The sequence below is a fragment of the Hippocampus bargibanti genome, linkage group LG02 (assembly GCF_051943395.1).
Source record: "Hippocampus bargibanti isolate YZ-2025 linkage group LG02, ASM5194339v1, whole genome shotgun sequence".
Lineage (NCBI taxonomy): Eukaryota > Metazoa > Chordata > Actinopteri > Syngnathiformes > Syngnathidae > Hippocampus > Hippocampus bargibanti.
The window spans coordinates 3,205,246-3,233,059 of NC_142735.1; the positions used below are offsets into that span (position 1 = coordinate 3,205,246).

Here is a 27,814-nt window from a genome sequence, read left to right on the forward strand (position 1 = left end):
CCAGCATTGACGACAGATGATGACGTATGGGTGTTGTCTAACCCTTACTCATCGCAAAAGGGAAACTATTTGAACACGGCATTTTGTTTTTTAACCTTACGAGAGTTGATGCGTGTAAATGGAGATTTGGCGCAAAGCGTATAACCCTACACGGACTCGTATTTGTTGTTGTTTTTGAGGATGTAACGCTAATGGGGAAAGTTGTGTGCTAGCTAGCCTAGCATGCTAACAGTCCAAACGACGAGGAAACCTAGTTATGGTCGTAACTTCTGAGTCTTGCTGGTGTAGTATAAACCCTATTTTGTTTTCTTATGGAGCGAGTTAACCGTCACTTCAGGTGTTTATCAACTGCGGTTTTGTTCTAGTTTATCAACAGCGACCCTGGTAGTTCATTAGCTCGCTCGTTAGCACCTATCTTTGGAAGAATGAACAGAAAATACAAATATAAAGAAGCAGAAGTCAGCTGCTGCGTCAAATACTTCCTATTTGGATTCAATATTCTATTCTGGGTAAGTAAACGTGCTCTTCAATTGAATTTATGGTGTATTTAAACATGTAGTGTCACGTTTATTGTTACATTTTAAGTGGCTTTAAGTGATTCGAAATGAGCTAAAATAGCTTAACGTTTGCCATGAAGTTATAACAAAATGCTCTTGAATGTCCACCACTGTTATGTGAATATACATTCTTTTTAATGTATCTTTTTCAATTAATTGTCAAATGGATTTTTTTTTCGTTTTCTTGTTTTGTTACTATGACTAACTTCATATCTTTATTCACAAGATGATGTAAAAAGCAAAACACTGATATTTGAATACTTCGTTTTTTAATCTTTCTGTCCCTTTGTCTCTTTCTGTCATTTCTGAACATGTCATGATTTGCCCAACATTGAGAAACAAAGCGCTGATCATAAATGATTTCTTCATCAACCCAAATGTCATATAAAAAAATGGGAGAATCTGAGTTCTAAAACAACTGGCGGATATGCCACTCAAGTATTGTCACTGTTGTTTTTAGGCATGGCGCAAGTTTCATCTACATTGTGCAAGCATCTGTCCACGTCATCTTTACAACCAACCACTGCCACATAGCAGCAAAGTTTCTCTCTTCAACCATCTGCATGGGCCCCAGTGCGATTAGTAGTATAATGGCTGGGTTTGATCTGTGGGTCTTCATGCACACTCACATTCACACGCATACACGCATGTTTGGAGATGACCAGGCCTGGCCTGTAGCACAGCATTTTTTTCTCTAACTTCCACACTCATAAATGCATAAAGAGTGATGGTGAGAACAATGACTAGGGGGAATCAATGATTGGCTGTCACGGCTCATATATTCCGCCTGTGTCTGGTCCCATTACCCAAATTTGCAAATGTCTTCCTTATTCTCATAATTTCCTCACCACCTTCAAATGCCCACATTGAGGGATAGTAATGCAGATATATGGTACAAATCAGAGATGACGTGAGTTTCATGTTACCAGTTACAGTGATACCTCAGCTCACGAACATAATTGGTTCACAGAAAGTGCGTGTAAGGCGAAAAGTTTGTCTGCCAAACATTTATTTCCAATAAGAACCATTAAAAATTAGAATAATCTGTTCCCAGATTCTCATAAAACATACTTTTCTAAATAAGCCTTAAAACTACACAAAATATACTTTCTTTTATGTATAATAAATGTGCTATTGTATTGTGATTCAAGAAATACACTACTGTATAATACAGTCGTTTTATTTACCTTGGTGATGGTCGTTGATGTAGTTGCCTCTTGATGATATCTGAGTGAAGTTGCCGTGCTTTCTCAGCGATAATACCCACACTGACACTGTCCCCTGTTAGCTGCTTTTCGTTAATCCAAATAAACAGTTCTTCAACCTCTTCTATTGCCTGAGACAGTTGCTTAGACAACACAGAAACACCCTTAGCCACACGTAGCAATGGCCGACTTAGCATACTGGTACTGGGACGCTAAGTCACACAAATGCACACCTCGTTCGTGTTCGATGATCTCCATCTTCTGCTCGACCGTAATTTTCTTTTCTGTCCTCTTCGGCTTAACACTACAATGTGATGGGGTCTTTTTCAGTCCCATAATAGCAAAAGTACTCCACTCGATAACAAACCACATCCACACTCAAAGAAAGGAGTGACGAAAACGAGTCCGCCAGCCACCGTGGCGCTGTTCGACCGTGTGGTTTGGTGTTCAACCGCCGAAAACTAGTCTGCCAGCCACCGTGGCGCCGTGTGGTTTGGTTCGTCTGCCAAAAACGAGTTCGTCAGCCAAGACTATATGCTCGCGAATGTAATGTTCGTGAGGCGAAACGTTTGTGAGCTCAAGCCTTCCTAAACTTAGGTATCGATATTTCAATTTTAATTCAATCGACCCTGAGTATTTAAATTAGAAGCATTTAGTCATCAGACTAATGTATAGAGGCTCTTTTTTGTCTGGTTTGGCACTTGAGCCAAACTAAAAATCCTGTATGTGCACTCTTAGTTAAACAAATCATTGTTTTTTTTCTCACTCCTGTTGGTAAGCGCCATGGTTTCTTCTTGCATGAGCTGTGAAACAGGTCTTGTCAGACAAGCCAGCACATTGTTGAATAGACAGCAATGGGGTTTATTCTCTTCAAATCAACCCATCATGAGGAATAAAATGTTTTTGACTCAAGATTCATCCATTGCCTAGGCATGTTTGACAGCCAGGCATTCTCTCGCCTAGGAACAAAACATATTCTGTCGTTCCTCAGAATAGACACATTTATCACATACACATAATTAATCACATTTTCTGCTTGAGCTGCTGAAATGTTTGGATACTCTGCATTCTGTAATTAAGAGCGTGTTAATCTCTAACCAGATTGCTGAGTCGCCTGGATGGAGGTGGTGTGTTTATTAGCCAGGATTAACCATCGGTGCACGTGCCTATTTGGCACCAAAAATTCATAACGGGTCATGTGGAAATTCAGTTGGTGGACATTCATTCTAATTTTTCATCAAGAATTTTACGCCAGTTGGCATGTAATAGGGATGTAGTGGTGTAACAATATATCTATTCAACTCATTCACTACCATTCAAAAATTTATTCGGGAATTGAAAATATGACTTAGAGCGCCATTCCCGAATTTGTTCGGTTGTTGTTTATTGTGTGGGTGTCGCTAAAGCGCTGGCCATGGCCTCTGGCAATTTTTTTCCTTTCCACAAAGGAGCTGCATTTCCCTTTGTTCCATTTTAGCGCTTTGTTCCAGCTACAGCTGTTAAAGCGCTATATAAATCAATATGTATGTATTGAATTGCATTGTATTTTGTACAGCCGCCCCAATTTCAAGCTCAGATAACTCCAGAACCATATAATTTAAGAATTAAGTCTTTTTTTCTGATGATTTACGCTACATTAAATATTTATGTAGTCCTAAAACTCAATATCATTCGGGTCCTGGAATTTGAGTGACAATGACAACAACCTTGGCACTGGAGTGGACACATTTTTGCACATCGTCTCTCAGTCAATGAGTTAATCTCTGTGATGATCCAGCTACTGTATTTTCACAACCATAAGATACACAAAAACGTATTAACATTTTTTACAAAATGAATGGGCCACCTAATGATGAGTCGCCTTGTGTATGCACTGAACTCCAATCTCTTTGAATCTTCTTCTTTTCCTTTCGGCTTTTCCCCTCAGGGGTCGCCACAGCCAATCAATGTCCTCCATCTATCCCGGTTTTGTTCATCCTCTCCCCTCACACCAGCTACCTTCATGTCCTCTTTGACCACATCCATGAACCTCCTCTTCGGTCTTCTTCTCGGTCTCCTGCCTGGCAGTTCAAGATTCAGCATCCTTCTCCCAATATAGTCACTCTCTCTCCTCTGGACATGTCCAAACCATCTCAGTCTGGCCTCTCTGACTTTCTCTCCAAAGCCTCTAATATGAGTTGTCCCTCGAATGTACTCATTCCTGATCATATCCAACCTGGTCACTCCCAAAGAAAACCTCAATATCTTCAGCCCTGCTTCCTGTCTTCTCTTGTCTTGTGACACTGTCTCCAGTCCAAATATCATGGCTGGTCTCACCACCGTTTTATACACTTTTCCTTTCAGCCTAACTGAAACCCTTCGATCACACATCATACCTGACATTTTTCTCCAGACGCTCCAGCCTGCCTGGACCCGCTTCTTCACCTCTTTTCCACACTTTCCATTGCTCTGGACAGTTGACCCCAAGGTCAACTGTGCTGCGGGCCACATTGTAGTTTTGGTTTCCTCTTGTGGGCCGTTATGAATTCGGGGAAGCCATTAGAATGTTTTAGCCCCTCCACATAATACATAGTGCCTTGCATGCTAGGTCCGAGAGGACAGTAATTTCATCTGTGCTGTATGTCATGCATATTAGCATATTTGACAATAAAGCTGACCTTGACTTTTGACTTTGATACTGTAAAGAGCGCAAAACACACTGATGAGTGACTAGTTTTCAAATCAGAAGTCAAGAATAATGACTGTTATTGTGGTTTACATGCGACAATTGCAAATTTTGCTTCGGACTTTAGCAATCATTAAGGAATTTTACAAGTTTGATTTCGCGGGCCGAACAAAATGATGTGGCGGGCCAGATTTGGCCCCTGGTCCTTGACCTTGACACCAGTGGGCTACAGCGTGGGATGAGAGACAGGGGTGCTTTACATTTTGAAATACATCACCAACATAGACATTGTGGTGATCAACAAGGAAACCAGCACGGTAGAGATATGCACAATTTGCCGTGTGGAGTGCATTTACTGCTTTGTTTAGTTGCCAAGGTAACAGACAAAACCGGCCAAAGTGAAGTTGTGAGCAGCATGGGAGCGATGGCATAAGGGTGAAAAACATCCTTTGGGGGAGTTATGCCACAATTTGTGAATGGATTGTGCATACTTGGGTTTACTTGACTGCTTGTACGGTTGCTCCAGTTTACGCAAAAGCTGGCAACATTTCTGAGTCGCCGCACCGCAACGGGAATGACTCACAATACAGCGAAGCAACCTTGTGTGTTTCATTGTAAACTTGCCCAGATGATCATTTTTGGAGAGAAGATTAGGACTTTGCTGGATTTGAGGACGATGATTGATAAAAAAATGAATACATGAAAAAATAAAATAGCATGAGTACATTGTTATGAAAAAAATATGTTGAGTAAATTTTGAACACTTCACTAAAGTACAGTGATACCTGTTAAATTTATGAAAATTTTACCTTGGCATACAAACGTTTTTCGGGATACACACGGAACTGCCTCAATGAGTGATGTGTCGTTCGCGAATGAGCCCGTTCTTCTAACAACAAAATGGCAGCCGGCTTGTTTTCCGTCCTCTATTCCCCGCCCCCAGTTGTCGGTTAAAGCCACGTGATTGGTCAAGAATGCAGCAGTGAGGGGGGGTTGGGGGGGTTTACAGAAAGAGAGAGAGTGAAGCCGTTCTCCAAACATAAACGCAACCATTACAATAAATGCAGCCTGCATTTATTGTTTGCTAACGTGTAAGCTGATTTGTTTCAGAAAATCAGCAGGGGTCACCACACATTGTTTTCCTGTGTAATCTCGCCATGGACGATTCGCTGTGAAATAACACATTCACAAATTCAAAGGCATTGGCATCTCAGTATTTCAAAACCCGACAGTACCATCAACTACATGCAAATTAATTGCTGCTTGAAATTAAATGTATTACAGTCAAGTCTCGTTATATTGATATCTGATATATCGATAGTCCCGGTTATATCGATACTATTTCTATGCACGCACAGAGAAAATTACATGCAAACAGGGTCGGATATATCGATAGTCCCGGTTATATCGATATTTTTTCGGACTCCCTTGAATATCGATATAACGAGACTTTACTGTATTATTATTATGTAGTTTTTCTGTTTATTTATATTGAGTCACTGGATGTCATCATCCTCTGGATGAGTCAGGAATTTTTTTAGTGATGCTTTACCAGAACAATGCTCATTTAAAGAAGAGACCATCTTTCCAGTCGTTTTTCACTGTGCTTTTCCTGGTCAGGGTCATTGAAAGTTAGAGACGAGGCAAAGATGACATCCTGCCCCGGTTGCCATTTAGTCACAGGGGAAATACAGAAGCAGAATCATTTCCGCACACATTCACACCGTCATTTAGTGAGAACTGAACTCAACATAAAATCATCGGTGACTGAGAAAAGACCGGAATGCCTCAATCTTTATTTATATTTGTATTATGATGAGTCATGATCTTGAGTCATGCAACAAAAAGCACTTCTTTCCGCAAGTAGCAATTCCGCTTCATCACCATACATAGATTATGATTCATGCACATGCATCTATCATCAACAGATTATCCTCAGACGACCCAAACTCTTGCAGCACATGCCTTTTTATCTCTATTTTTCTTTTATATGTAGGCTCATTGCGATGTGATGAGTGTCAAAACTAAAGAATTACATTTTTACATGATCTAGTAGATGAGAAAAATGGTGTCTGTATATGAGGATCATAGTCCAAAATTTAGCATTGTTGTCTTGACCGCCAAAAATGTGGACATACATGGACATAAAGGTTTAAGTTGACCTGTTAGTTTTTTGGGAGTGTAGATATTGTCTAATTTGTCATTTTTTGTGATGTACAATTCAGGACACATAGCTTCACATCAGTGGCAGCCATTTTTGTTTATTTTTAAAATCCATTATGCCGAACCTTTGAGCTTGATTAAGCATGAATCTGCAGTTTGCTTTGATAGTTATTTTCAGGAGCAAAATATTAGATTGAAACACCCAAACCAATAGTTTAGATTTTTTTGTGTGTTTTTCCAAGAAAATGGGATATATACATGAAATTATGACTTTTTATGAGGAAAAATGAGAGTGAGTTAAATTGCATTGCAGATACAGTAAAGTCTCGTTATATCGATATCGGATATATCGATAGTCCCGGTTATATCGATACTATTTCTATGCACGCACGGAGAAAATTACATGCAAACAGGGTCGGATATATCGATAGTCCCGGTTATATCGATATTTTTTCGGACTCCCTTGAATATCGATATAACAAGACTTTACTGTATTTTAAAAAAAAAATCCTCGTCTCACTCCCCATGGGTGGTGTCTGTCCCCCTTTTTAGCTCGGGTCCTTGGTAGAAATGCCCCATTACTATACAGACGCTCCCCTACTTATGAACATTCGAGTTACGAACAACGGTACCTATGAACATTTTTGTAGTAAGTTGTACATGTACATATCTTAATAGAGCATATATTTTATGAAATGATTATTTTTCAGTACAAACCAATACAGGTTACTTCTACAAGCCTTAAATACATTGATATAACCCTTAAACATACTTACATAAGCCTGAAATATATTTCATCCAAAATATAGCACTGAAGCAATTTACAAACAAATTCACTTTATGAACGACCGTTCGGAATGTAACTCGTTCGTAAATTGGGGAGTGTCTGTATGTGTAGATAATTCACCTCTGAATGGTGGACAGATTGAATTGAGTGCTATCATTTGAGGATCACATCACTACTTATTAGCTGTTCAAATACTAAATGTGCAAAATACTAAATGCCTACTGTTAAGCTTGGCACCTTTCATATTCTACTAATTAATGAACAAGAATATAATAGAAAGAAAAACTGTAAATAGGTTGCTATCTTGTTTGTCTCGGGGAGGCAATCACGCAAAACATGTTGAATACCACATTGTCAGAATGGGATGAAATCTAGGCTCATAATCATGCCATGTGAATCTGGTTTAAGACAATTACCAGTGCTAAATTTATGGTAAATATCCCTTGCTGAAGATTTTGCTCCAGTTGTCGTCATGGTGCACAATGCAATGTTTGCGTTGTCTGCTAAAAGCCATGTGGACTGTTCTTTCTAAGCGCCTTTCGAAACTGCAAGTACACTTTACAGTCACGGTATAGTCCGAAGCACGAAACAGGCTTCTGATTGGCTGCCGTGCCGAGTATACAAATTGCAAATAAAATTTTTGTTGTGTGACGGCTCGTAACTTGACAAACTCAGTTGACAAAGTACAATTGTATTTGAAATAATGATTCCCGAGCACCAACAGGGAATGCCGTCAATTATAATCTAATGAGCCGCTACATGATTAGATTAAAATCATAACGACAACATCATTTTCTATTGTGTTGTTTTGTTCGTTGCAATATAAAAAAATCTGTAGTAGTTTCTTTTTCCCCTCCGCATCCCAAATACAGTATATGCCCCTGCTTACACCCCTCACAAGGACAGGAAGCTCATAATGGAAAGATGTTTTTCCTAATCTTCTGGATTTAAGCATCTTCAGTCTTATAAGTGGCCTGGAGGAATGAATTAGTAATTGTCTGTCCACAGATCATGCTTGTTCTTTTTGGAACCTCTAAAAACCAGTTTTCCAGATTTAGCTATTTACGGTGGGATCAATTCCCATATCGAGACATTGCATGCTTTTGCATGCCTGTGGACAGACTTGTAATTGTTTTTATCTGGTTATTGTATAATGTATCTGTTACATTGTTGTTCTTTTGTTTTGACGGAGCCCTGCTTTCTGTGCTCTTTTGTTTTCCAGTTACTGGGAGCAGCATTCCTGGCCATAGGCCTGTGGGCATGGGCGGAGAAGGTACGTTACAACACACGCTTATGAACACGCAGTGCTCACAAGCATAACTTGCATTCTTCCAATATTTTAATACAACATGCAAAAAAAGCAAATGAGAAGATCGTGTTTATTTTTAACACACCCATGTTTAATGTCAGCCAAATTATTGGAGCGTGTGCCTAGCCAATGTGGTTTGTTACATGGTTGTGTCCTATTCGACTGAATATTTTATTTATATACCAAATGTCTGCACTATCAGCCTTTGCGTCTCATGTGATAGATGGTATACATTATATAAGTTTAGCTCATCACAAAGATCTGATGTCATCGGTTCTGCCTCACTGTGCCAACGGGGCAGGAGGAGCTGGTGAATAAATAAACAAACAAATAAACAAACAAATAAATAAACAAATAAATAAATGCAGACATAAGTGGATATGTAAATAAGTAAATGAATAGGTAAGTAAATAAATGTGTAAGTAAGTAAATCAATTGGTAAGTAAATCAATAGGCTAGTAAATAAATAAAGAAAACAAGTGTGCCCTTTGAAAGTCTAAAACGTGTTGGATTCAAATGACAAAAGCCATTCACATGACATTGAAGGAAAGACATGGCAAGACATGATCTCATTTCAATGTTTTCAACCCACGATTAAAACCTTTCTCCATGTTACTTAAGTGCCAAGCCATGAGAGTTAGTTCTAGTTAGTGTGGCCAGAGCTAACAACAAAAAAATTAGTTCGCTGACGACGCTTCTCGGATTAGGAGCGAAACGTCCGACACCTTCAAAGAAGTACATATGACGGCTGAAGAAACCTATTCATTAATTAGTCAGTAGTCAGGTATTTGAACACCTACAATACACTGTCTGTAAGGAAGGAATCTGCTTAACACTATTCATTAATTGTAAGCAGATTCTTTACTTACAGACAGTGTAGGTTTTCAAATAGCTGACATGTTTCGGCGACTACTTCCGCCTTCCTGAAGGCGGAAGTACTCAATGCTGTTTACAAGTGAACACATTCATTAATTATCATTATTGATTTTTGTCATGATAACAAACAAATGATTTATGTCTAGTTTTTCTGTTCTCAATCCTTTTTTTAAGTTCATGTTTATTGTTCCAATACTTTTGAAGTGCGGCAAATTTATGGACAAAAACAAGTCTTGGAGAAGCAGCGCAGGAACATGGCATCTACTCTTTCGGTATTAAAGTGTACTCAGAGTTGGTGTCAAATTATGGGATCTTTGGAAAACCTCCCGAATCTCACAATTCTATTTGTATCAGTGTAAAACAGTGTAAACAGTGGAGCATAAAAAGGGCACGTCGTGTCATTAACCTCATTATCAGGGGATCAGTAAAAACATTTTAAAACATCTTCAATGCTGTTTACAAGTGAACACATACATTAATTATCTTGAAATTATACACGCCCGTTCCCTTAAATACTATGTATTTGTGGTTGTTCGTTCTGATTAGTACCGTGTGGTCCTGAACTGTGCAAATGGCCTGCACCCGAGTCTTTTGGTAGAAACGCTTCAATAATTTAAAGAGATTAGGCCTGAATAATTAAAGGCAAGTACTGGATTGGAATAATGGTTGGTTATCGTCTCGGGACTGAAATAATTATTCTCATCACAACGGCATTTAGCTATTGGAATTTTTTTTTAACTCCAGAAGGCAATCTTAGCTTAAAACACAATAGTAAAAAGCATTATCATCTTCATGTAAGAATGATAATAATAAAGATGATGGAAATGAATGAAATAAAGGAAAATAGCCATAAGAAACTTTTTGGTGACCCTAACAGTGGGACCTATCAGATCTCCCCCCACGCCCCCCTTTTTTTTTGGGGGGGGGGGGGGGGGGGACACAATTCAAACAAAACCAAAGACCAATGCCACGTTCATCTTCTCCTGACTTTTCTTGAACTATATCAACAGAATAAATTTACTTCATACTAAATTCTATAATTAAATTATATACAGTAAAATCTCGTTATATCGATATCGGTTATATCGATAGTACTGCTTGTTACGATACTATTTCTATGAACGCAAGGAGAAAATTTACATGCCGCAGGATCGGATATATCGATAGTCCGGTTATATCGATATTTTTTCCGACTCCTGAGAATATCGATATAACGTGACTTTACCGTAATTAAATTCACCATTTCAGGGATAGTGGTCATGACAGTGCATTAAAAAGTTAAGGGATAAATACATTGTATGGCTCTTAACCATTTGAAAAAAAAAATCACATACCTGTAATTCTCTCCAGTGATTTTCAGAGAATGTACTGACGCCCCTCGTTTTTTGCATGTTTCTGTGTTTAACTTGTTCACTGCCAGAAATGTGCAAAATGTCTCCACTCCAGTGCCAGGGTTTTTTGTCATCAGAATCAGAATAATCTCTATTGCCAAGTATGTGGAACACACAAGGAATTTCGTCTCTGGTAGAACACGCTGCACTAGTATCATAAGAAAAATGGAGGCACTATACAGTTCTGTTTGAGTTACTGTTTACAGAGTTAATGGCTTGGGTGAAGAAGCTGTTTAAATGACTGCTGGATTTGGTGCGCATGGATTGGTAGCGCCTGCCTGAGGGGAGTAGCTGGAAAAGGTGGTGGACATGGTGCGGAGGGTCCAGTCGTATTTTCCGCGGCCTTGTTTGGATTCTTGCAGTGTGCAAGTCCTCGAGTGGGTTGGGCGGTGCCAATGATTTTTTTTCCGCTCAATATTTTCACTCAAATTCCAGGACCCCCAGAATATTGAGTTTTAGGACGACATAGACATTCATTGCAGAGAAAGAAACCTTAGACTCTCTTCTTTCATCACAAAAGAGTTAATTCCTAAATTATATCGGTCTGCAGTAATATGAGGTGTAAGTGGGGGCGGCTGTACAAAAGGCAAATGCTGCCCCTTTGTGAAAGAGAAAAACATTGCCAGAGGTCTGACCAGCACTTTATCGGCATCCCCGTGCAAGAAAAACCAAAACCTGAACAAATTTGAGAATGGTGCTCCACGTCATATTTTCAATTCCCGGATAAATTCAGAAATGGCAGTGAATGAGTTAATCTGTCCAGCCCACCAACTCTGAATAGAAATATACTATTGTGTCTCATTATCTATCTTGATTCTCTCTAAAAGAGTTTAGTCAAAGGGAAAAGATGGAGTAAGGCCGGCTTTGGGCAGGATGTGCAGAGGAAGGATGCGTTTGTTAACATTGGCAGAAACCTCACTACTGCGCTCCGGATAAATGTCATAGTTACACAAAGATGGCAGTGAAATAATCATAGCATATTTTATTCATAATGCAACCCACATTTTTTGGGGTGGAGGTGCACTTTTTGAGTATTATCTGTTGAGCTTTGAATATTTCTCTTTGACATCCCAAAGCAAACGATTGCATGTCTCAATCGATGGAGATATCATTCTTAATATTGTATTTGCCTCCTCTTCCCTCAGGGCGTGCTGTCCAATCTGTCATCCATCACAGATCTTGGGGGGTTCGACCCTGTATGGCTCTTCATTGTTGTCGGCGGGGTCATGTTCGTGCTGGGCTTTGCAGGATGCATTGGAGCACTGCGGGAGAACACGCACCTGCTTAAATTTGTAAGCACACAAGCACCAGTGAAGCCCTACTTTAGAAGAGCAATTCATGCCCACAGCAGAAGCCGCTGAAGTCACAGGTGTCGCTTTGTTTGACTCACTTCAAGAGAGGAACAAAAAAAGGCGTGCTGTCTCGTTGCCAAACGTCAAAGAACATGAATCCGATCATCCTAACATTGCCTTTTTGCTGTGTGTAAAGGTTTTGCAGCCCAAATTAACACTTCCATTTTGGGAGATGTATTCTGGTTTGACTGACAGCTGATGCAGACAAACTTGCTGCCTGCAGTCCTGAGTAGCTATTACCTACAAGCCGATTTCCATTAGCAGCAGTAAGTCAGGCGTCGAAGAGAGGGGCTAATAGGGTTTTGCTACATTAATCATTCGCCCGTCTCCACCTAAGTTTACTGTAAGGGGATGATTTAATGCTTCCTTTGGGGCTGCACCTTTTGCCAAGCAAATTGAGCCTTCAATAAGAACCTCAGATTAGCACTGCTTGTAAAATTGTACAAAATTAAGCGGGAGTGACTCAGGCTGCACAAAAATGGAACAGCATGTGCGATATGATAGGGGTGTTCACTACTGTGGTTTGCCATTGTCGATTTTTGGATCTGTTTTAAGCTGCAAATACCGATTCGGATCATCCATAAATCTGATCAGCCAATGATGACTGTTTGTATAATGTAGATTCGGGGGTAAAATTTACAATCTTTGAGATGAGATTAGATGTCCTTTACTCGTCTCACATTGGATAAATTCCCAATTCACAGCAGCAAAGTGATGAAGCAAGAAGAATGGAAAAGAATAAATTGGATTGGATTTACCTTTTTTACTCACAGTGGAGAAATTTACATTTCACAGAAGCAAAGTTTTGAAAGGAAGAGGAAAGGAAAGAAAGAAGTAGAAAAACAAAATACAGGAGCTGCTGTAAAGACAGCTACTCTCGCGTCTCAAAAGAAAAATATAACTAAATAATATGACAACACAAAGACACAGAGAGTCGTTCATTCTTAAGCACTTGAAAATCAAAATCTAGGAGCTACTCTCGCGGTGCCACCTTGAAGTCAAAACAACTAAATAAAAACTAAATGAATATGTCACCACACAAAAGACAGTCATTAAATCTTAAGCAGTTGTCTGCACCCTTTTTGTTTTATGAAGGGTTATCGATGATGGAGGTGAGGATCAAAGTGTCATTTTCACCAGTGGATCAGTGACGTCATGCTGAAAGTGTGTGCACACGTCTGCTTTAAGCTAAAATTTTGCTAAAACATGAAGCCGTAGGATCCATTAACGAAAACAGTGTCTCACATCTCCTGTCCCACGTAAATCCGCTTCAATTCCAAGCTCACAGCACCAACCTCTCCGCTGAACAAACCGAGGCTGTGAAAAATGCTGCCCATTACAGGCAAAAAAAAAACACCAGTCAATCACCCCAGATATGTCCAGCAATGACACTAAAATGGCACCGACATTCCTCCCAATTAAAAAACGGTGCTGGCATATTCGTGCTGCCAAAAGGGCGCAACGGCCAAGCGCAGTCTCTTCCTTGATGAATGTTGTGACATAAAATGCTGAAAAACAATCCACACCCAGTCCACATGCCGCAATAACAACACAAAGCAACCGATGGCAAGGCTCATGACAACACACGCCGTCAGCTGCCTACTCGGGCGCCTTAGGAACTACAACTAGCGATTTATATTAAATATAACATTCATCTGTACATTCTTAGCTCATTGTCATAATTTTTTTTCTTTGTAGAAGGAAAGGGAGAGAGACATTTATATACTGACACTATTTCGTGGTAATGATGCTCCAAAATACTGTTCTCTGACCTAATTTAAGGTTGCATCCGATTTCAGTCAGATAAAATCATTATTTTTCAATAAACATCTTGCTCGGGTATTTAATTGCGATGCCAATGTATATTGTTTTTTGATATACTATTGTGCAGCCCCCCCAAAAAACCATTTACTGTCCTTTTTTTTAGTTCTCCGTGTTCCTGGGTCTGATCTTCTTCCTGGAACTCGCCACAGGAATTCTCGCCTTCGTCTTTAAGGATTGGATCAAAGACCAGCTGAACTTTTTCATTAACAACAATATCAAGGCTTACCGCGATGACATCGACTTGCAAAATCTCATTGACTTCGCCCAGGGATATGTAAGGATATGCTGCCGAAAACCACTGTCCACATAGATTCCCCGCTCCTCTGAAGTCTTATTTGGAGGTAGTTGTTCTGGACAAAGGGGACAGGTCAAAGTTAATGTAATTGTGATTATCCAATTATAAGAGGTGGCAGAGCGAATTTGTTCCCGTGTAAAAACAATGGGCTTAATTTCTTTCCAAAGCCAATTAGTCTCTGTTGTTTGTTATCTGGAGCATCTTATCTCTGCCACCTCGAGCTGCCACCCTACGCACGCAGAACTCAGGCTGCCTCAGAGCCTTTCCAAGACCAGATCAAACAAAAATCCATGTCTCTTGGTTGTTCACTCATTATCAGTTACATTTCTGTGTCATTTGTTTCTTAGTGGTCATGCTGTGGCGCTCACGGGCCTGATGACTGGAATTTGAACATGTACTTCAACTGCACTGAACAGAACCACAGCAGGGAGCGCTGTGGTGTCCCTTTGTCTTGCTGTGTCAAAGACCCCGTGGTGAGCCGCCAAAACCCAATTATTGCACCATAGATTTAATAGAGTGAGCCTTCTGAGGTTAAACACCGTCTGTCCTGCGTTTCACTTCCACTTACATTGTTCATATTTCATTTCGGTTTTAAGTAAGAATGGTCATTGACTTCATGGGTTATCATATCAAGCGTTTATGAAAAACAAACAAAATAACAAAATGTCAATACAGTACTATAAAATATGTTCATAGCGAAATTTGCTTGTATCTCATATGACATCTTGTATGACCTCGCACAAACAATAAACCCTGCAATGAAGAATCATGATAGAGGGGTTACGTTCTAGAACACCCCCAAGTAAGCAAAACCTACCTGATAGAATGACATTTTACGCAAATAAAACAAACCATATATATGCATGGCCGGGCCCGGTAGTCAAGTTATCCTATGTCTGCCTTGCAATCAGCGGGCAACCAGTTCAGGGTGTCCCTGGCCAACTGCCCAAAGACAGTTGGTATGGGCTCCAGCGATGCTCGTGAGGATAAAACAGTTCAAAAAATGAATAGATGGAATTCATTTCAATGCGTGTAATCCTTAAACATTGTGTTCATGTATTTCCCTTTGATATCACAATGTCTTTTTTCGCGGAGTAAAGAAATTACCAACTTGTCACATGAATTTGATCTCAGTCCGTATTCACCAGTGATTATTTATTTTTTTGTTACTATCATAGTCGCAGACAGTTGTCGACTAGCATTCCGCTGAAATTGCATTCGATACAGAAAGGTTAAACGCACGAGTGATTCAACAAGACAAACAACGTGCTGTGTCTACTTACAGAACACCATCAGCGGGTGTTAAAATGATAGCGACGCTCTGATTGGCTGAATCAGTTAGTATATGCGGGTGTTTTCTTTCACATCACACTGGATTTAAACTGTAAACATAGAAAAATGTGGTTCAATAGAAAAAATAAAAAAATAATAACACTTCTAGTCTGTGAAATACCGGGACAGCAAACACTGAACCCATGATGAAGATGTGTTTGATACCAAAGCGAAAGGGGCAACCAGGCCAGTGTTTAATGGTTGTAGTAAAATTAGAAAAAGGAACAGAGAAACATTGGCTCTAGATTTCACTTTGGATTTTTTTTCCTCAATAGGGTGTCGTCAACACGCAGTGTGGTTATGATGTGCGGCGTGAAGACGTAAGTACGGTCACACGTTTTGCTCTCTCTTACAAAATGAATGATCATTATAAGCGATAATGTTCAGTTATGTTTTGTTACCGTGAAGAATAATTTACACACAATTCTTAACAGAATTCTACATTTTATCAATTGCGCAGAACTGTTTTGATAATTACTCAAACATCATGGAGTACATGTGGAAAGTCATTAAGATTGCACAACCTTCCATGTTTTTATGTTCCTGTTGTGTTTATATTTTTGCTTTGTGTTGACTATTATTTGTTACAGTTGCAGCTGTTGTGAAAGCGCTATATAAATTAGGATGTATTGTATCATATAAAACATCCTTTGCTGAAGGAGTTCATTAAAAAGGTCACACCTTGCTGCAAACAGCATAGGTGCGATTGATGTAGCCAGAAATAGTATAACACATGACATTGACGAATGTGCTGGGCCACATGAACACTACTGGCACTTTTTCAGATTACCGCTACTATTTTCTTTTTGCTCAATACAGCATTGGCATTCAAACACGTTCAAGATATGCAGACTGATTTTGGCTTCTTTCTTCTATTCTTTCGGGGGCCGCAGTTGCCCCACGGGCCGCGAGTTTGAGACCTCTGCCATAAAACATAATTTTCTACTAAATAAGTTTAAAACTACACAAAATATACCTTATTTTATGTATAATAAATGTTCTATTGTACTGTAATTAAAGAAATAAACTGTACTATATAATAAATATTTTATTTACCTTTGTGATGGTCGTTGATTAGGTTGCCTCACGATATCCGAGTGAAGTTGTCGTGCTTTCTCGGTGACAATACCCTCACTCACAATGTCCCCTGCGAGCTGCTTTTCATGAATCCAAATCAACAGTTTTTCAACCTCTTCTATTGCCTGAGACTGTTGCTTAGACAACACAGAAACACCCTTAGCCCCACATAGCAATGGTCCACTTAGCATACTGGTACTGGGACGCTAAGGCACACAAATGTACACCTCATTCGTGTTTTTCGCTTATCTCCCTTTTCTGCTTGATCGTAATTTTCTTTTGTGTCCTCTTCGGCTTAACACTAGCCTGTGGTGGGGTCTTTTTCGGTCCCATAATAGCAAAAGTACTCCACTTTATAGGAAACTACGTCTGCACTCAAAGGGGGTGTGGAAAACTAGTCCGCCAGCCACCGTGGCGCTATTTGACCGTGTGGTTTGGTGTTCATCCGCCAAAAACTTGTCTGCCAGCCACCGTGGCGCTGTGTGGTTTGGTTTATCCGCCGAAAACTAGTTCGTACGTGTGCCAACGTTATATTCTCACAAATTTAATATTCGTAAGGTGAAAAGTTCGGGAGCTAAAGCGTTCCGCATTCTTCTGTTCAGATCTATTTATATTTCACTGGATGGTGTGCATGGAGTTGTCCTTTTCTTTCGGAAATCAAAAGCTTCTAAGCTCATATCGTCGAGCTGATTCCAGTGACCCGTGCAGTCAAGGTTGTGATTTAAAATCGTAATATCTATAATAAAAGAAAAGAAGAGAAATGCCCAAAACATCACCCAGGCATGACAATCAGAACTGCAGGGTACCTAGGCCCTTTTGCATGCTTCCTTCCCTAATAACAGATTGTTCCTCTAGCAGGTATAATTAGCCTCCCGTTATAGCCTGAAGTGCAGCCTTACCGCACTCTGTAATTGGCAATTGGCAGTCCACTCGCTTTGAGTGCGCGTGTGTGTATTTGTTTATGTAGGAGTGTGTGTATTGCTGTGTGGTTGTGACGGTTTCAATTCACTGCATTGCAGTCCAACAAATTGCTTGTTGCTAGGCACACTGCAGCACAGTGAAATGCTGTCCGCTCAGTAGGTAGGATTTCCCCCCCCTGTATCTTTTTACGCCCTGGGGACTAATGTTTTGCCTGTGCTATCAGCGATGGGCAGCTTGTGTATGGAGACTCTCAGAGAATTCAGCCTCATGACCGAGGTTGCAAATGAAATACCTTTTGAGAATGTTGACCACCGAAATAGTTAGCTCAAAAGGACCTCCCTTCTTCCCTCATTGGTTAAAAAATGCCTACCAAACCCGAGGCTGCAACTGTTATCCTCTATTTGTCTTAGGAGTTAACACAGCAGTGGGTACAGTGGAAACATGAGCCAATTGATCCAAAACCAACAGATCTCAGATAATTTGGACATTAACTCATTCACTGCCAAACGTGTGCAAGAATATCTCCACTCCAGCGCCAGGGTTTTTGTCATTCTCACTTGAATTCCCGAATCTACAGAATATTGAGTTTTAGGACTACATAAACATTCAATATACTGTTAGAAACCTTAGACTGTCTGATTTACCCAGGAAAAAAGTTAATTCCTCAATGTTAGTGTAATTATTAATCGATGAGAAGGTTTCTTCAGCCGTCATCTGTACAAATTTGAAGGTTTTGGACGGCTGAAACCTTCAAATTTGTACAGATGACGGCTGAAGAAACCTTGGGTTGAAGGTTTCAGACGTCCGAAACCTTCAAATTTGTACAGATGACGGCTGAAGAAACCTTCTCATCGATGGACCACTCCTGTACGACTGAGAGCTTACACAGATGTAATTATTAATGAAACAGGAATCAAAAGTAAAAACAAAAAATTCCCGGAAGTGCAGGCAGGGAGAAGAGCGAAGAGAGCAGAGAGGGAGGGGCTTGTTGGGAGAGCTTTTTGTAAAGACGGGACGGCATGTGACGTCATGAAAGGAAGTCTGAGAAAATAAAAAGATGTAAGGACGGACAGAATGACATCATGACAGGTGGTCTGAAAAAAGAAAACAATGTAAGGAACTAGAAAAGATGTATAAAATGTGTTTGTATAGTGATTTGCCCTAACACTAAATTATATGGGTCTTGAGTTATATGAGCTTGAAATGAGGGCGGCTGTCCAAAATACAATGCAATATTGGTTTTAATAGGACTTTAACAACAGCTGAAGCTGGAACATGGAAAAAAAAGGGAAATGCTGCTTCCTTGTGAGAAAAAAAACATTGCCAGAGGCCATTGGCAGCGCTTTATCGGCACCCATGCATGAAAATACAAAACCCGAATACATTCGTGAATGGTAGTGAATGAGTTAAATAGTCTCCAGCCTACTCAAAATGCCCCTTTTGTTACAATACATGTCAACAATCTAGTCACATGTTATTGTGGCAGCCATGTTGACAGGACAACCTTACCATCAAAAACATGTTACAAAATGTTGATGCGATGTCTGGTGCGTCGACTGTCCCATCAACTGTAATAGAAATAATTCTATTTGCATATCTTTGTTCATATCTGTGCTTTTTTACTCTTGGATTGGATATTGGATTGAATATGCCTTTATTAGTCTCACAGTGGAGAAATTTACATTTCACAGCAGCAAAGTGATGAATGTCACTTGCTTGTCATTTACATATACAGTGAGACCTCAACTTACGAACTTAATTGGTTCGCAGACAGCGTGTGTAAGGCGAAAACTGTGTATCTCAAAAAAGTTATTCCCATAGGAAACCATTAAAATGGGAATAATCCGTTCCCGGGTTTCCATAAAATATACTTTTCAACTAAATAAGCCTTAAAACTACACACAACATACCTTATTCTATGTATAATAAATGTGCTATTATATTGTAATGAAATAAATACACTGCATCATATCATATGTATCATAAAGTCACTTGGCGTTGGACGTGGAAGGTCAAAGGGAATTGCTGTTTGGAAAGAGAGGCGCATTACATGACGACTGTAATTAAAGAAATAAACTGCTGTAAAATAAAGTTTTATTTACCTTTTTGATGGTCGTTGATGGCTTATGGAAGGAGAGTCACCTTCCATAAGGACTGTTGGTAACTTAACTTCTGGTGCTGTTCGGTCGTGTGCTTCCGCCGAAGATCACTCCGCCAGCCGTGGTGGGTGTGTATTATGAAAATAGTGCCTATTATAAGGTTTAATTTTCATAAATTTGACGTTTGTAAGACAAAAAGTTTGTAAATTGAGGTGTTTGTAAGTTGACGTCTCACTGTACTGTATTTTCCAGTCTATAAGGCGCACACAAAAGCCTTCATTTCCTTCAAAATATAACCGTGTGCCTTATGTGTGAAGTAAAATTGAGCCACAATAGGTCTTGCAACTACTGTCAGTAGCCACCGACTCCATTTCCTCCTGTAGAAGAAGTAGTGCGTAATTCCAGCTTCTGCTGTAGCACTTTCATGTGTTGTGCCTTTTATTTGGATTTTTTAAAAATCTATTTAGATATTATTTTCGGATAACTGATTTCATTCATTGAAGGTGAGCCTTATACTCCAGTGCACCTTATATATGAAAAAAGTTTGAAAACACACCATTCTTTAATTGTGTGCGTTATACTCCGGTGCGCCTTGTACACTGGAAAATACGGTACGCGGAATATGCTTTTTTTGTCCATTACACACTTGGATTTTATAAAGCCCTTGTCTATGGCATCTAATCTTAACAGAGATGAAAAAAAGAAAGCCCTAATATTGTGGTTCATGAACACAACAAGAAGCACAGTAAAAAGCAGTAAAAGCAGTAAAAAGATATGGTTGGATAAACTTTAAAACTTTCTAAATACTTAGGCAATAATTTTGCACTGTACTAGCCATTTTGGGATTACTAAAAAGTAAAGAACAATAATTTTGATTTTGGGGCCATGAAGGAAAAGTCCTTTAATGTAATGGACGATCTACTTGAAACTGCTCTCTCTGCTCTCCTCCCAAATTGAGTTTCCTTGCTGCATGCTTTTTTTTAACAATACAAATATTTGTTTCTATCTTAATTATTGTTTTGTACAGAAGTTGGATCAACAAAAATATATCTATACCAAAGGCTGTGTGGCACAATTTGAAAAGTGGCTGCAGGACAACCTCATTATCGTTGCTGGCACCTTTGTTGGGATTGCACTTTTGCAGGTAAGTGTGACGTTCCAATACTTCATGTGTCTTGTGTGTTTCGATTTTATTTATGTTCGGTGATGTTACGGCTATCAAGCATCTTGCTGTGAATGTGCAGTTTATGTGTGTAACACATTAAAAATAGCTCTTAATCTCTTACTGGTTGGCCAGCAGTGTCCTAATGGAACACCCGTGGTAAACCAGTGACCATTAGGGGCTGTAATTTTGTCTTGTCACTGCCCTGTTGTGCCAAAATACCGACGGTTGAATAAACCTTTACAGCAGGGGTCGGCAATCTTTTTGACTAAGAGTCAAATAAAAATAAAAAATAGTCAAATAAAAGTAAAATATTTAGAAATGATTTTCAATGAGAGCCACACACACGCACACAAACACGTACGCACGTGATTTCAACAAAATGTTAGAATGTGTTATTTAAAATAACTTTGTGATAATACACACCATTAACATGAATGGTTTTCCGTTCCTCATGATTGGTAAAAATCCAGCCAAACGATCGGAATGAAAGTCAACATACGCTAAGTTTCTGCTAGCTAGCCTGCACACAGCTCATTAGCTTTTACACTTGCTTTCTGCTGTCTCTCGCAGAAATATATTGATGCTAAAGCAGTGTCTGAAACTCATGAGAAAAAGTTAGCGGCCCCCAGGGTAGACAACTCCGAAAAGTTGCCTGCCCGGCCATTAAGTTGCCTGCCCCATTTTTCACAACTTGACACACAATAAGACGACTAATCGCAAAAAAAACAAAACATTTTTCAAAGTATTAAGGATTTTTTTTACTACGGATGCACCTACCACAAATGCTCCCTTGCTTAATTTATCGTAAATATCCCTTGCTGATGATTTTGCTCCAGTTGTCGTTTGTCCATACACTATTCGGCATGTTGCACGATGCAATGTTTGTGTTGCGTTGTCTGCTACAAGCCACGTGAACTCCTCTTTCCACTAAGCTTTTAATCATAATACATTTAATTTCTAAGTGCCTTTCAAAACACTTTTGTCGTGTCCTAAATTTATTTAGCTTCTTTTGAATCTTTCTTCTGGGGCTGGGGTTCTGTGCATCTACTTTGGAAAACGATACGCAAATGCACAACCTTATAATGCTCAGGAATGTCCGGAAGCAGGAAGCAGGCTTCTGATTTCGAAATCAGAATAATTGACTGTATTTCCGATTTCAAAATCTTCATGTTTTTTTTCCCCAAAAAAGTTGTCAGCCACCCGGGCGGAGACGTTTTGTAAGTTGTGCTCCCGACAAAAAAGTTGCACGCCCCGGGCGTCCAGGCAAACATTATTTCAGACACTGGCAAAAGTTGGCATGGGGCTTGTCAAAGTGCCACTGACATTGAACTGTTTCATCGATGGTATTGTTTCTTTGCAAATTACAATGGGAAACTTTTCTCCCCACAAAGGCGAATCCTTCGGTCCACTCAACATGAAGTGTACGATACTCATCATTTTTTTTTTTTACTCATCGGGCTTATTTAAATGGGGCTACCTGTTTCAACATGAACGGCCAGTATCATCCCATCAAAATTGCGCTTTCCGTCAACCTAGGTCAGTATCATCCAATCAAAATTGCGCTTTTCGCCAACTGCATCCCAAACAGGAAATGAACAGCGAAAAAGCAAGAATATGTATTTAGTTTTATCGGCGAGCCCATGCAATCATCAAATGACCCATATATGGCTTGCGAGCCTTAGGTTTCCGAACCCTGCCTCATAACATAAAGGTCTTGGTTTTTTTTAATTAGATTTTTCTTAATCCAATATGGCTATCCTTAATCCCTCACTTCCTTACTGGTTTCCTGTCCCAGATTTTTGGAATCTGCCTGGCTCAAAACCTGGTGAGCGACATCAAAGCTGTCAAAGCCAACTGGTGACCAAGAGGAGGTGGCATGAGGAGTCCCTCGGAAGCCCTTGCAACTCTATGACGCTGCCCTGATGTGTAACTGCTCGGAGCCAGGTTGCACATCTATATATCTCTATATTTTTTTGATAGTTCCTCTCTGCCTACCCCCTTTCTCAGGCAATTGCGTTAATGACAAGACGTTGCACATGGTTGCTTGTCAAATGGGACATTAAAAGCCACCGAGGGGACACCGACATAGGAAAATTACCCCCTTTCTTTTGATTTTAAGGGATTTATCACTCTTATCTTCTCATTGCTGACCCCTGAGCTCTGGATGGCCATGCCTGACCCTTTCAGTACATTTAAAGCCCAAGTCAAAATGTAAAAAGTGCCATTCATTTCCAGCGTTTGTCCTCTTTTCCCAAACAAGCCTGCCATACCGCAGGGCATATATGAAAATCGATTTTGTTGGCCTTGTTTAAAATACATTTCGCTGTCCGTGCGTGGTGAATTACAATGGGCTTATTTCATGCACAGAATTCACTTTTGGAACCTATATGGGCCACCTTAACCAACACACTTTTTATTTCTCTCACAGCGTCCATCAGGCACACAGGATTGCTGGTTTTCGGCCCTTTTAACCACATTTGTCTTATGCCTCATTCTATCTTCAACAATTTTAGCGTTTTAATTATTTCATATAGCTATGTACAGAGATTAAAAAAAAAAATAAACCAAGTGGTTGGCAACAAAGTGGCCCATTTTTCTCGTCTGACCGCATCATATCAGTCACCTACAAGCAAAAGTTTTCAACGTTATTATTGTTCAAAGAAATTAGCGTTTTTACATACCGGTAGGCACAATGTGAATTTACCATCCCTTTTAATTTGGGAAAACTGTTTACAGGGGATTATGAACATAGTTGTAACAATGCAGCATTTGTTTGTTATCTATGCAGTCATGTCAATTTGTTTGGGATAGATTAGAACACTTTAGGATGTTACGTTAGAATGTTGTCAATACGATCGGAATGCTGCTTGTACTTTAAAGAGATTTATTACGGTTTTCGTGCAGTACCGGGCCCGTGTCATTTCTCAATATCTTGATTTATGACTTTTTCTCATTATTCGTTTCTATTTGCGCCTCGGCCATATGTCTCGTGTCGTCTCGAGTGTGCCGGTTTTAACTGAAAAGCAGCCCCCCCCCGCCGTCCCAGCTGTCAGAAGACCAATGATGCCACGTGGGTTGTCAACATTTTATGTTTCTCTTTGCAAAAGTGATACAGCATTCTGTCAACATGTTGGTGCCATATGCACAAGTATAAGAAAGAAAAAAACATGAAAGATGAGCCACCTTGATATTGTGGGAACGGCACTGCAACACTTTTTAACCTGTGGAAAGTCGCATCTGGAATTTCACGCCGTGTGATCTGAAGTGGTTTACACAGCACAAACGGCGCCCACGCGCCCCGTCCGTGTCATACGGATATATTTTTACACGCGTCCGCCGTTTGAACTAGTATCACAGTCAGTTATTTGTTTTCAAACTATAACCCACCCCACCACATCATCTCCCTCAGTGCTGATAAATGCTTTTCTTCTGAACTTTTTTGCCTCTGGAGCCAATGTTAGAATTATTGAGAGCATCAAACACAGATGACGTGTTTACCAGTTGTGTTTACTTTCAATAAATTATCACTAATCTTGAGCTTGATTTTCACGCGCAATGAAATCAGTCACGAGCAGTTTTTTTTCCCAAAAGCTCTTAATCTAAGCGTTTGCTCAGGGTTTGAAATACCATTTCCTCACACCATGTTTTGGTAGGAGAGTTTAGAAGAACTCTGGAGATGTCTTACCTTTTTTTAAAGGACAACCAACGTCACTTTTTTGTTTTCTAACTAACATCAGAAAAACGTTTTATAGCATTGAAAATACCCAAAACACGCAGGCTGATATTTTTAGTCAATGCAAAACACCAATAAAAATGACTTAAAGTGTCTAAAAAGTACTTCAATTTGAAACCGGAAGTGGCCAGTTTCAGAAGGTCCCGCCCCCATGTTCGTGGTGTCACGGCAAGACGCCTTGCCTTGCTCGAGAATCAAAACAATGGCTTCAGATTCGGAGAATATGCTTTCTTGTTACTCATCCAGTTATGAATATGATTCAAATAGTTCTGAAGAAGAAAGCATACATGTTTGCAATCGATTAAAGAATTTATTCCATGTCATTTTGAGGCATCAGGGGTGGGAAATGTCGCACCCAAAAAAGGCAGAACATGGCGACAAAGCCGTGTAAGGAATTAATCAGCCCGTTTCCACAGGCTGATTAATTCCTTACATGGAGCTTTGTCGCCCTCTTCTGCCTGTTATTGGTCCACACAACGTTTTCAGACCACAAAGTACAGCACAATGCATTGACGTGATGGAACGACTGCTACAATGTGTCTTTTTTTAGGTTAGGGGCGTCCTTCAGTGACGTAGAGTGAAGACTCGTCACCAACTCAAAAACAAGACTTCTGGAATATTCAGCACAAGTCTTAAAATATAAAATATAGCTATATGCGGTGGAATCTTTTTAAAATACGCTCAGTAGAAGTCATTTGAAGCCATTTTACAAATTATGGACACAACTTGTCCGGAGACGTCGGTTGTCCTTTAAATATGGCAGATATCCAGTCATATAGGTTAATGGATAATCTAGCAGCGTTTTTCTAAAGCCCACCTCCACAAATTCCAAAGAGCTTTCTTTCTGCATTGTCCTTTTTATTATAAAGGCCTTGCATAAACTAGCTTGTTAATTTTCCTCAGTTTTCCCGGTGGGCATTTAAGTCATTCCCATGAAAGGTGCCTTATGCATCCCATGAATGTATAAGTGGGAAATGGCATCCACCTAGCTAGGTGTAGCACACGCTTGTCACTCCACAAGTTAGCTTTATGCAATGCACAGCACAAATGAGGAATGTGAATAGATTAGGTGCTGTAAGTGAAGTGTTGTTTTTTTTATTTCCTGTTTTTAAAAATGAAAACATTCCATTACTTATATTTCCAGGCATTGACGTTTATATCTTGCAACGAAGAAGCCATTGTTGTCCCACACTTTATTCACAAAAGTGTCTGTCAGAAAATGGACTGTTCAAAACAGGAGCAGCAGCATCATTTTTAGGTGCATTTTACCTCCCCACGAGCCGAAAGGAGCCCCATTTTCTCACCCCGGACCAGCATGATTGTTGTCAACAACAAAAAAAGCACTCGATCACATGGGCCTCCGAGGTCTCAACGCTGTGTCAGTCATCAAGTGTAAATGATCTGAAATTCACTCATCAAGATGCATCCTATCATGCATGCGTCTTTGTTTTGCTTTGCAGAAACCACTGAACTTTGTAAACGCAGCTCCGGTGATGGCCTTATTAATAAATCCTGTCCGCGAATTTGTATACTGTGGGACATTGTCTGTTACACTGTATATTGTGTTGAAATGTGCTTCTTTCATATATTAAAGGATTTATATCAACACCCCCTTAAGCGTTTCTTCTTTTCCTTTCGGCTTTTCCCTTCAGGGGTCGCCACAGCAAATAAATGTCCTCCATTTTCAGAGGTTTGATTGGCATGTTTGTTTTGGCCAAGCTTTTACGTCTGATGCTTTTTTAACATTTTGTGCACCCAAATATTTTTTGTGCACCTGTAGATTACTGTATTTTGCTCAACCATATTAACTCATTCACTGTCATTCACAAATGTATTTAGGAATTGAAAATATGACGTAGAGTGCCATTCCCTAATTTGTTCGGGTTTTGTTTTTTCATGCTTAGGTGCCGATAAAGCACTGGCCATGGCCTCTGGCAATGTTTTTTTTTCTTTTCCACAAGAGGGCAGCATTTCCCTTTTTTCCATGTTAGTGCTTTTTGTATAACCACCCCCACTTCCATTGCAATAACTCCAGACCCATATTATTTAGGAATTAACTCTTTTTTTTTGATGAAAGAAGAGAGTCTAAGGTTTCTTATGCTGCATTGAATGTTTATGTAGTCCTAAAACTCAATATTCTGTGGGGACACATTTTTGCACATCGTCTGGCAGTGAATGAGTTACGTATGAATACATTTGTTCTGATCGATTGTACACAGATAACAGAATAAAAACCATTAATTTGTGGAATCTCTAAATCACACAAACCTTCTAATTTTTCATTTTGAATTGAACTGGGGAGCACCACCTTGACGAGTTTCAACGAACGTGTGGTGGGGGCGCCCTGAGCATCACCTTTGTGGCACAGCGGGTGCTCAGCTGCAGTGGTGAAGGCAGAGCGTGTTGGAAGGCAAAACAGAAGATTGTCAAAAGCAGACTTCCCACCACCACCGTAGCTGCAACAAGCGGGATCAGCAACATCAAAAACTCCACTCACCTCCAACAACCTCTTTGATCCTCTCTCCACATGCAGAAGGCTTCAGAACATCCAGTTTTGGACCACCAAGGGAACAGCGTCTATTCGGAAGCTGTTAGACTGATGAAATCCTAACAGTGCTCTGTACTGCTTCCCCCAAGGATCCCTTCCCAATGAGCACTACTCAATATACTCACTTTATTCTGCATTTGGATTTTAGCGTTAGAATGAGTTAATGACTTGCAGAACTTTGGATGTTCTGAATCAATCATTAACGTAGGAGAAAGTTTGACAGCGGGTCTGCAAGTGGTAGATGAAATTTACTCCTCTCACATTCACTTCACCTGTGCTTTTGCAACTCCCAAGTAACTGCATCACCTGGTGTTGAAATACCTGTCATTACCAGCGGCGGGCCGTGGATTTCATCACTAGGCCTTCAGTAGTGCTACGTTTTAATCAATCCAGACTGAAAAAATTGTGATCTACTACAAGTCCACTAGAGGGTACCATTAGCCAGGAAATAACTGACCAACCTTTCTTAATGTCCATTTTTTCTTGAAGAGTCCGTCTTGAAAATGGCTTTAACA

At 39.9% G+C, this 27,814-nt stretch overlaps 1 protein-coding gene and 1 long non-coding RNA gene across 3 annotated transcripts; one reads left to right on the plus strand and one right to left on the minus strand.

Annotated features, from left to right (window-relative positions):
- On the plus strand, positions 1–26,362 carry tspan17 (tetraspanin 17). 2 transcript variants are annotated; one of them, XR_016118311.1, is made up of 9 exons: positions 1–509; positions 8,600–8,650; positions 12,099–12,245; positions 14,233–14,403; positions 14,772–14,897; positions 16,032–16,076; positions 20,881–20,997; positions 22,814–22,962; positions 23,447–26,362. XR_016118311.1 is itself a non-coding variant. In XM_089020813.1 (8 exons), the coding sequence occupies exons 1-8, from the start codon at positions 426–428 to the stop codon at positions 22,877–22,879; spliced, it is 807 nt and encodes a 268-aa protein (XP_088876939.1). In that variant the 5' UTR covers positions 2–425; the 3' UTR covers positions 22,880–26,362. The 2 variants fall into 2 exon arrangements, 1 of the variants encoding a protein (XP_088876939.1); XM_089020813.1 differs by having other exon boundaries at positions 2–509; positions 22,814–26,362.
- On the minus strand, positions 12,075–27,408 carry LOC148901208 (uncharacterized). The gene is made up of 3 exons (XR_016118314.1): positions 27,249–27,408; positions 14,356–14,479; positions 12,075–12,215 (listed from the first exon to the last, which is right to left on the minus strand). It is a non-coding gene; the product is annotated as an uncharacterized LOC148901208 (long non-coding RNA).
- Positions 27,409–27,814: the final 406 nt, after the last annotated feature.

Excerpts from the sequence above, each read along its gene's own strand:
- tspan17 (XM_089020813.1), top strand. The coding sequence starts at position 426 with ATGAACAGAAAATACAAATATAAAGAAGCAGAAGTCAGCTGCTGCGTC. Across the intron at positions 8,651-12,098 it reads TGTGGGCATGGGCGGAGAAG|GGCGTGCTGTCCAATCTGTC; the intron begins GTACGTTACAAC and ends CTCTTCCCTCAG. Across the intron at positions 12,246-14,232 it reads ACACGCACCTGCTTAAATTT|TTCTCCGTGTTCCTGGGTCT; the intron begins GTAAGCACACAA and ends CCTTTTTTTTAG.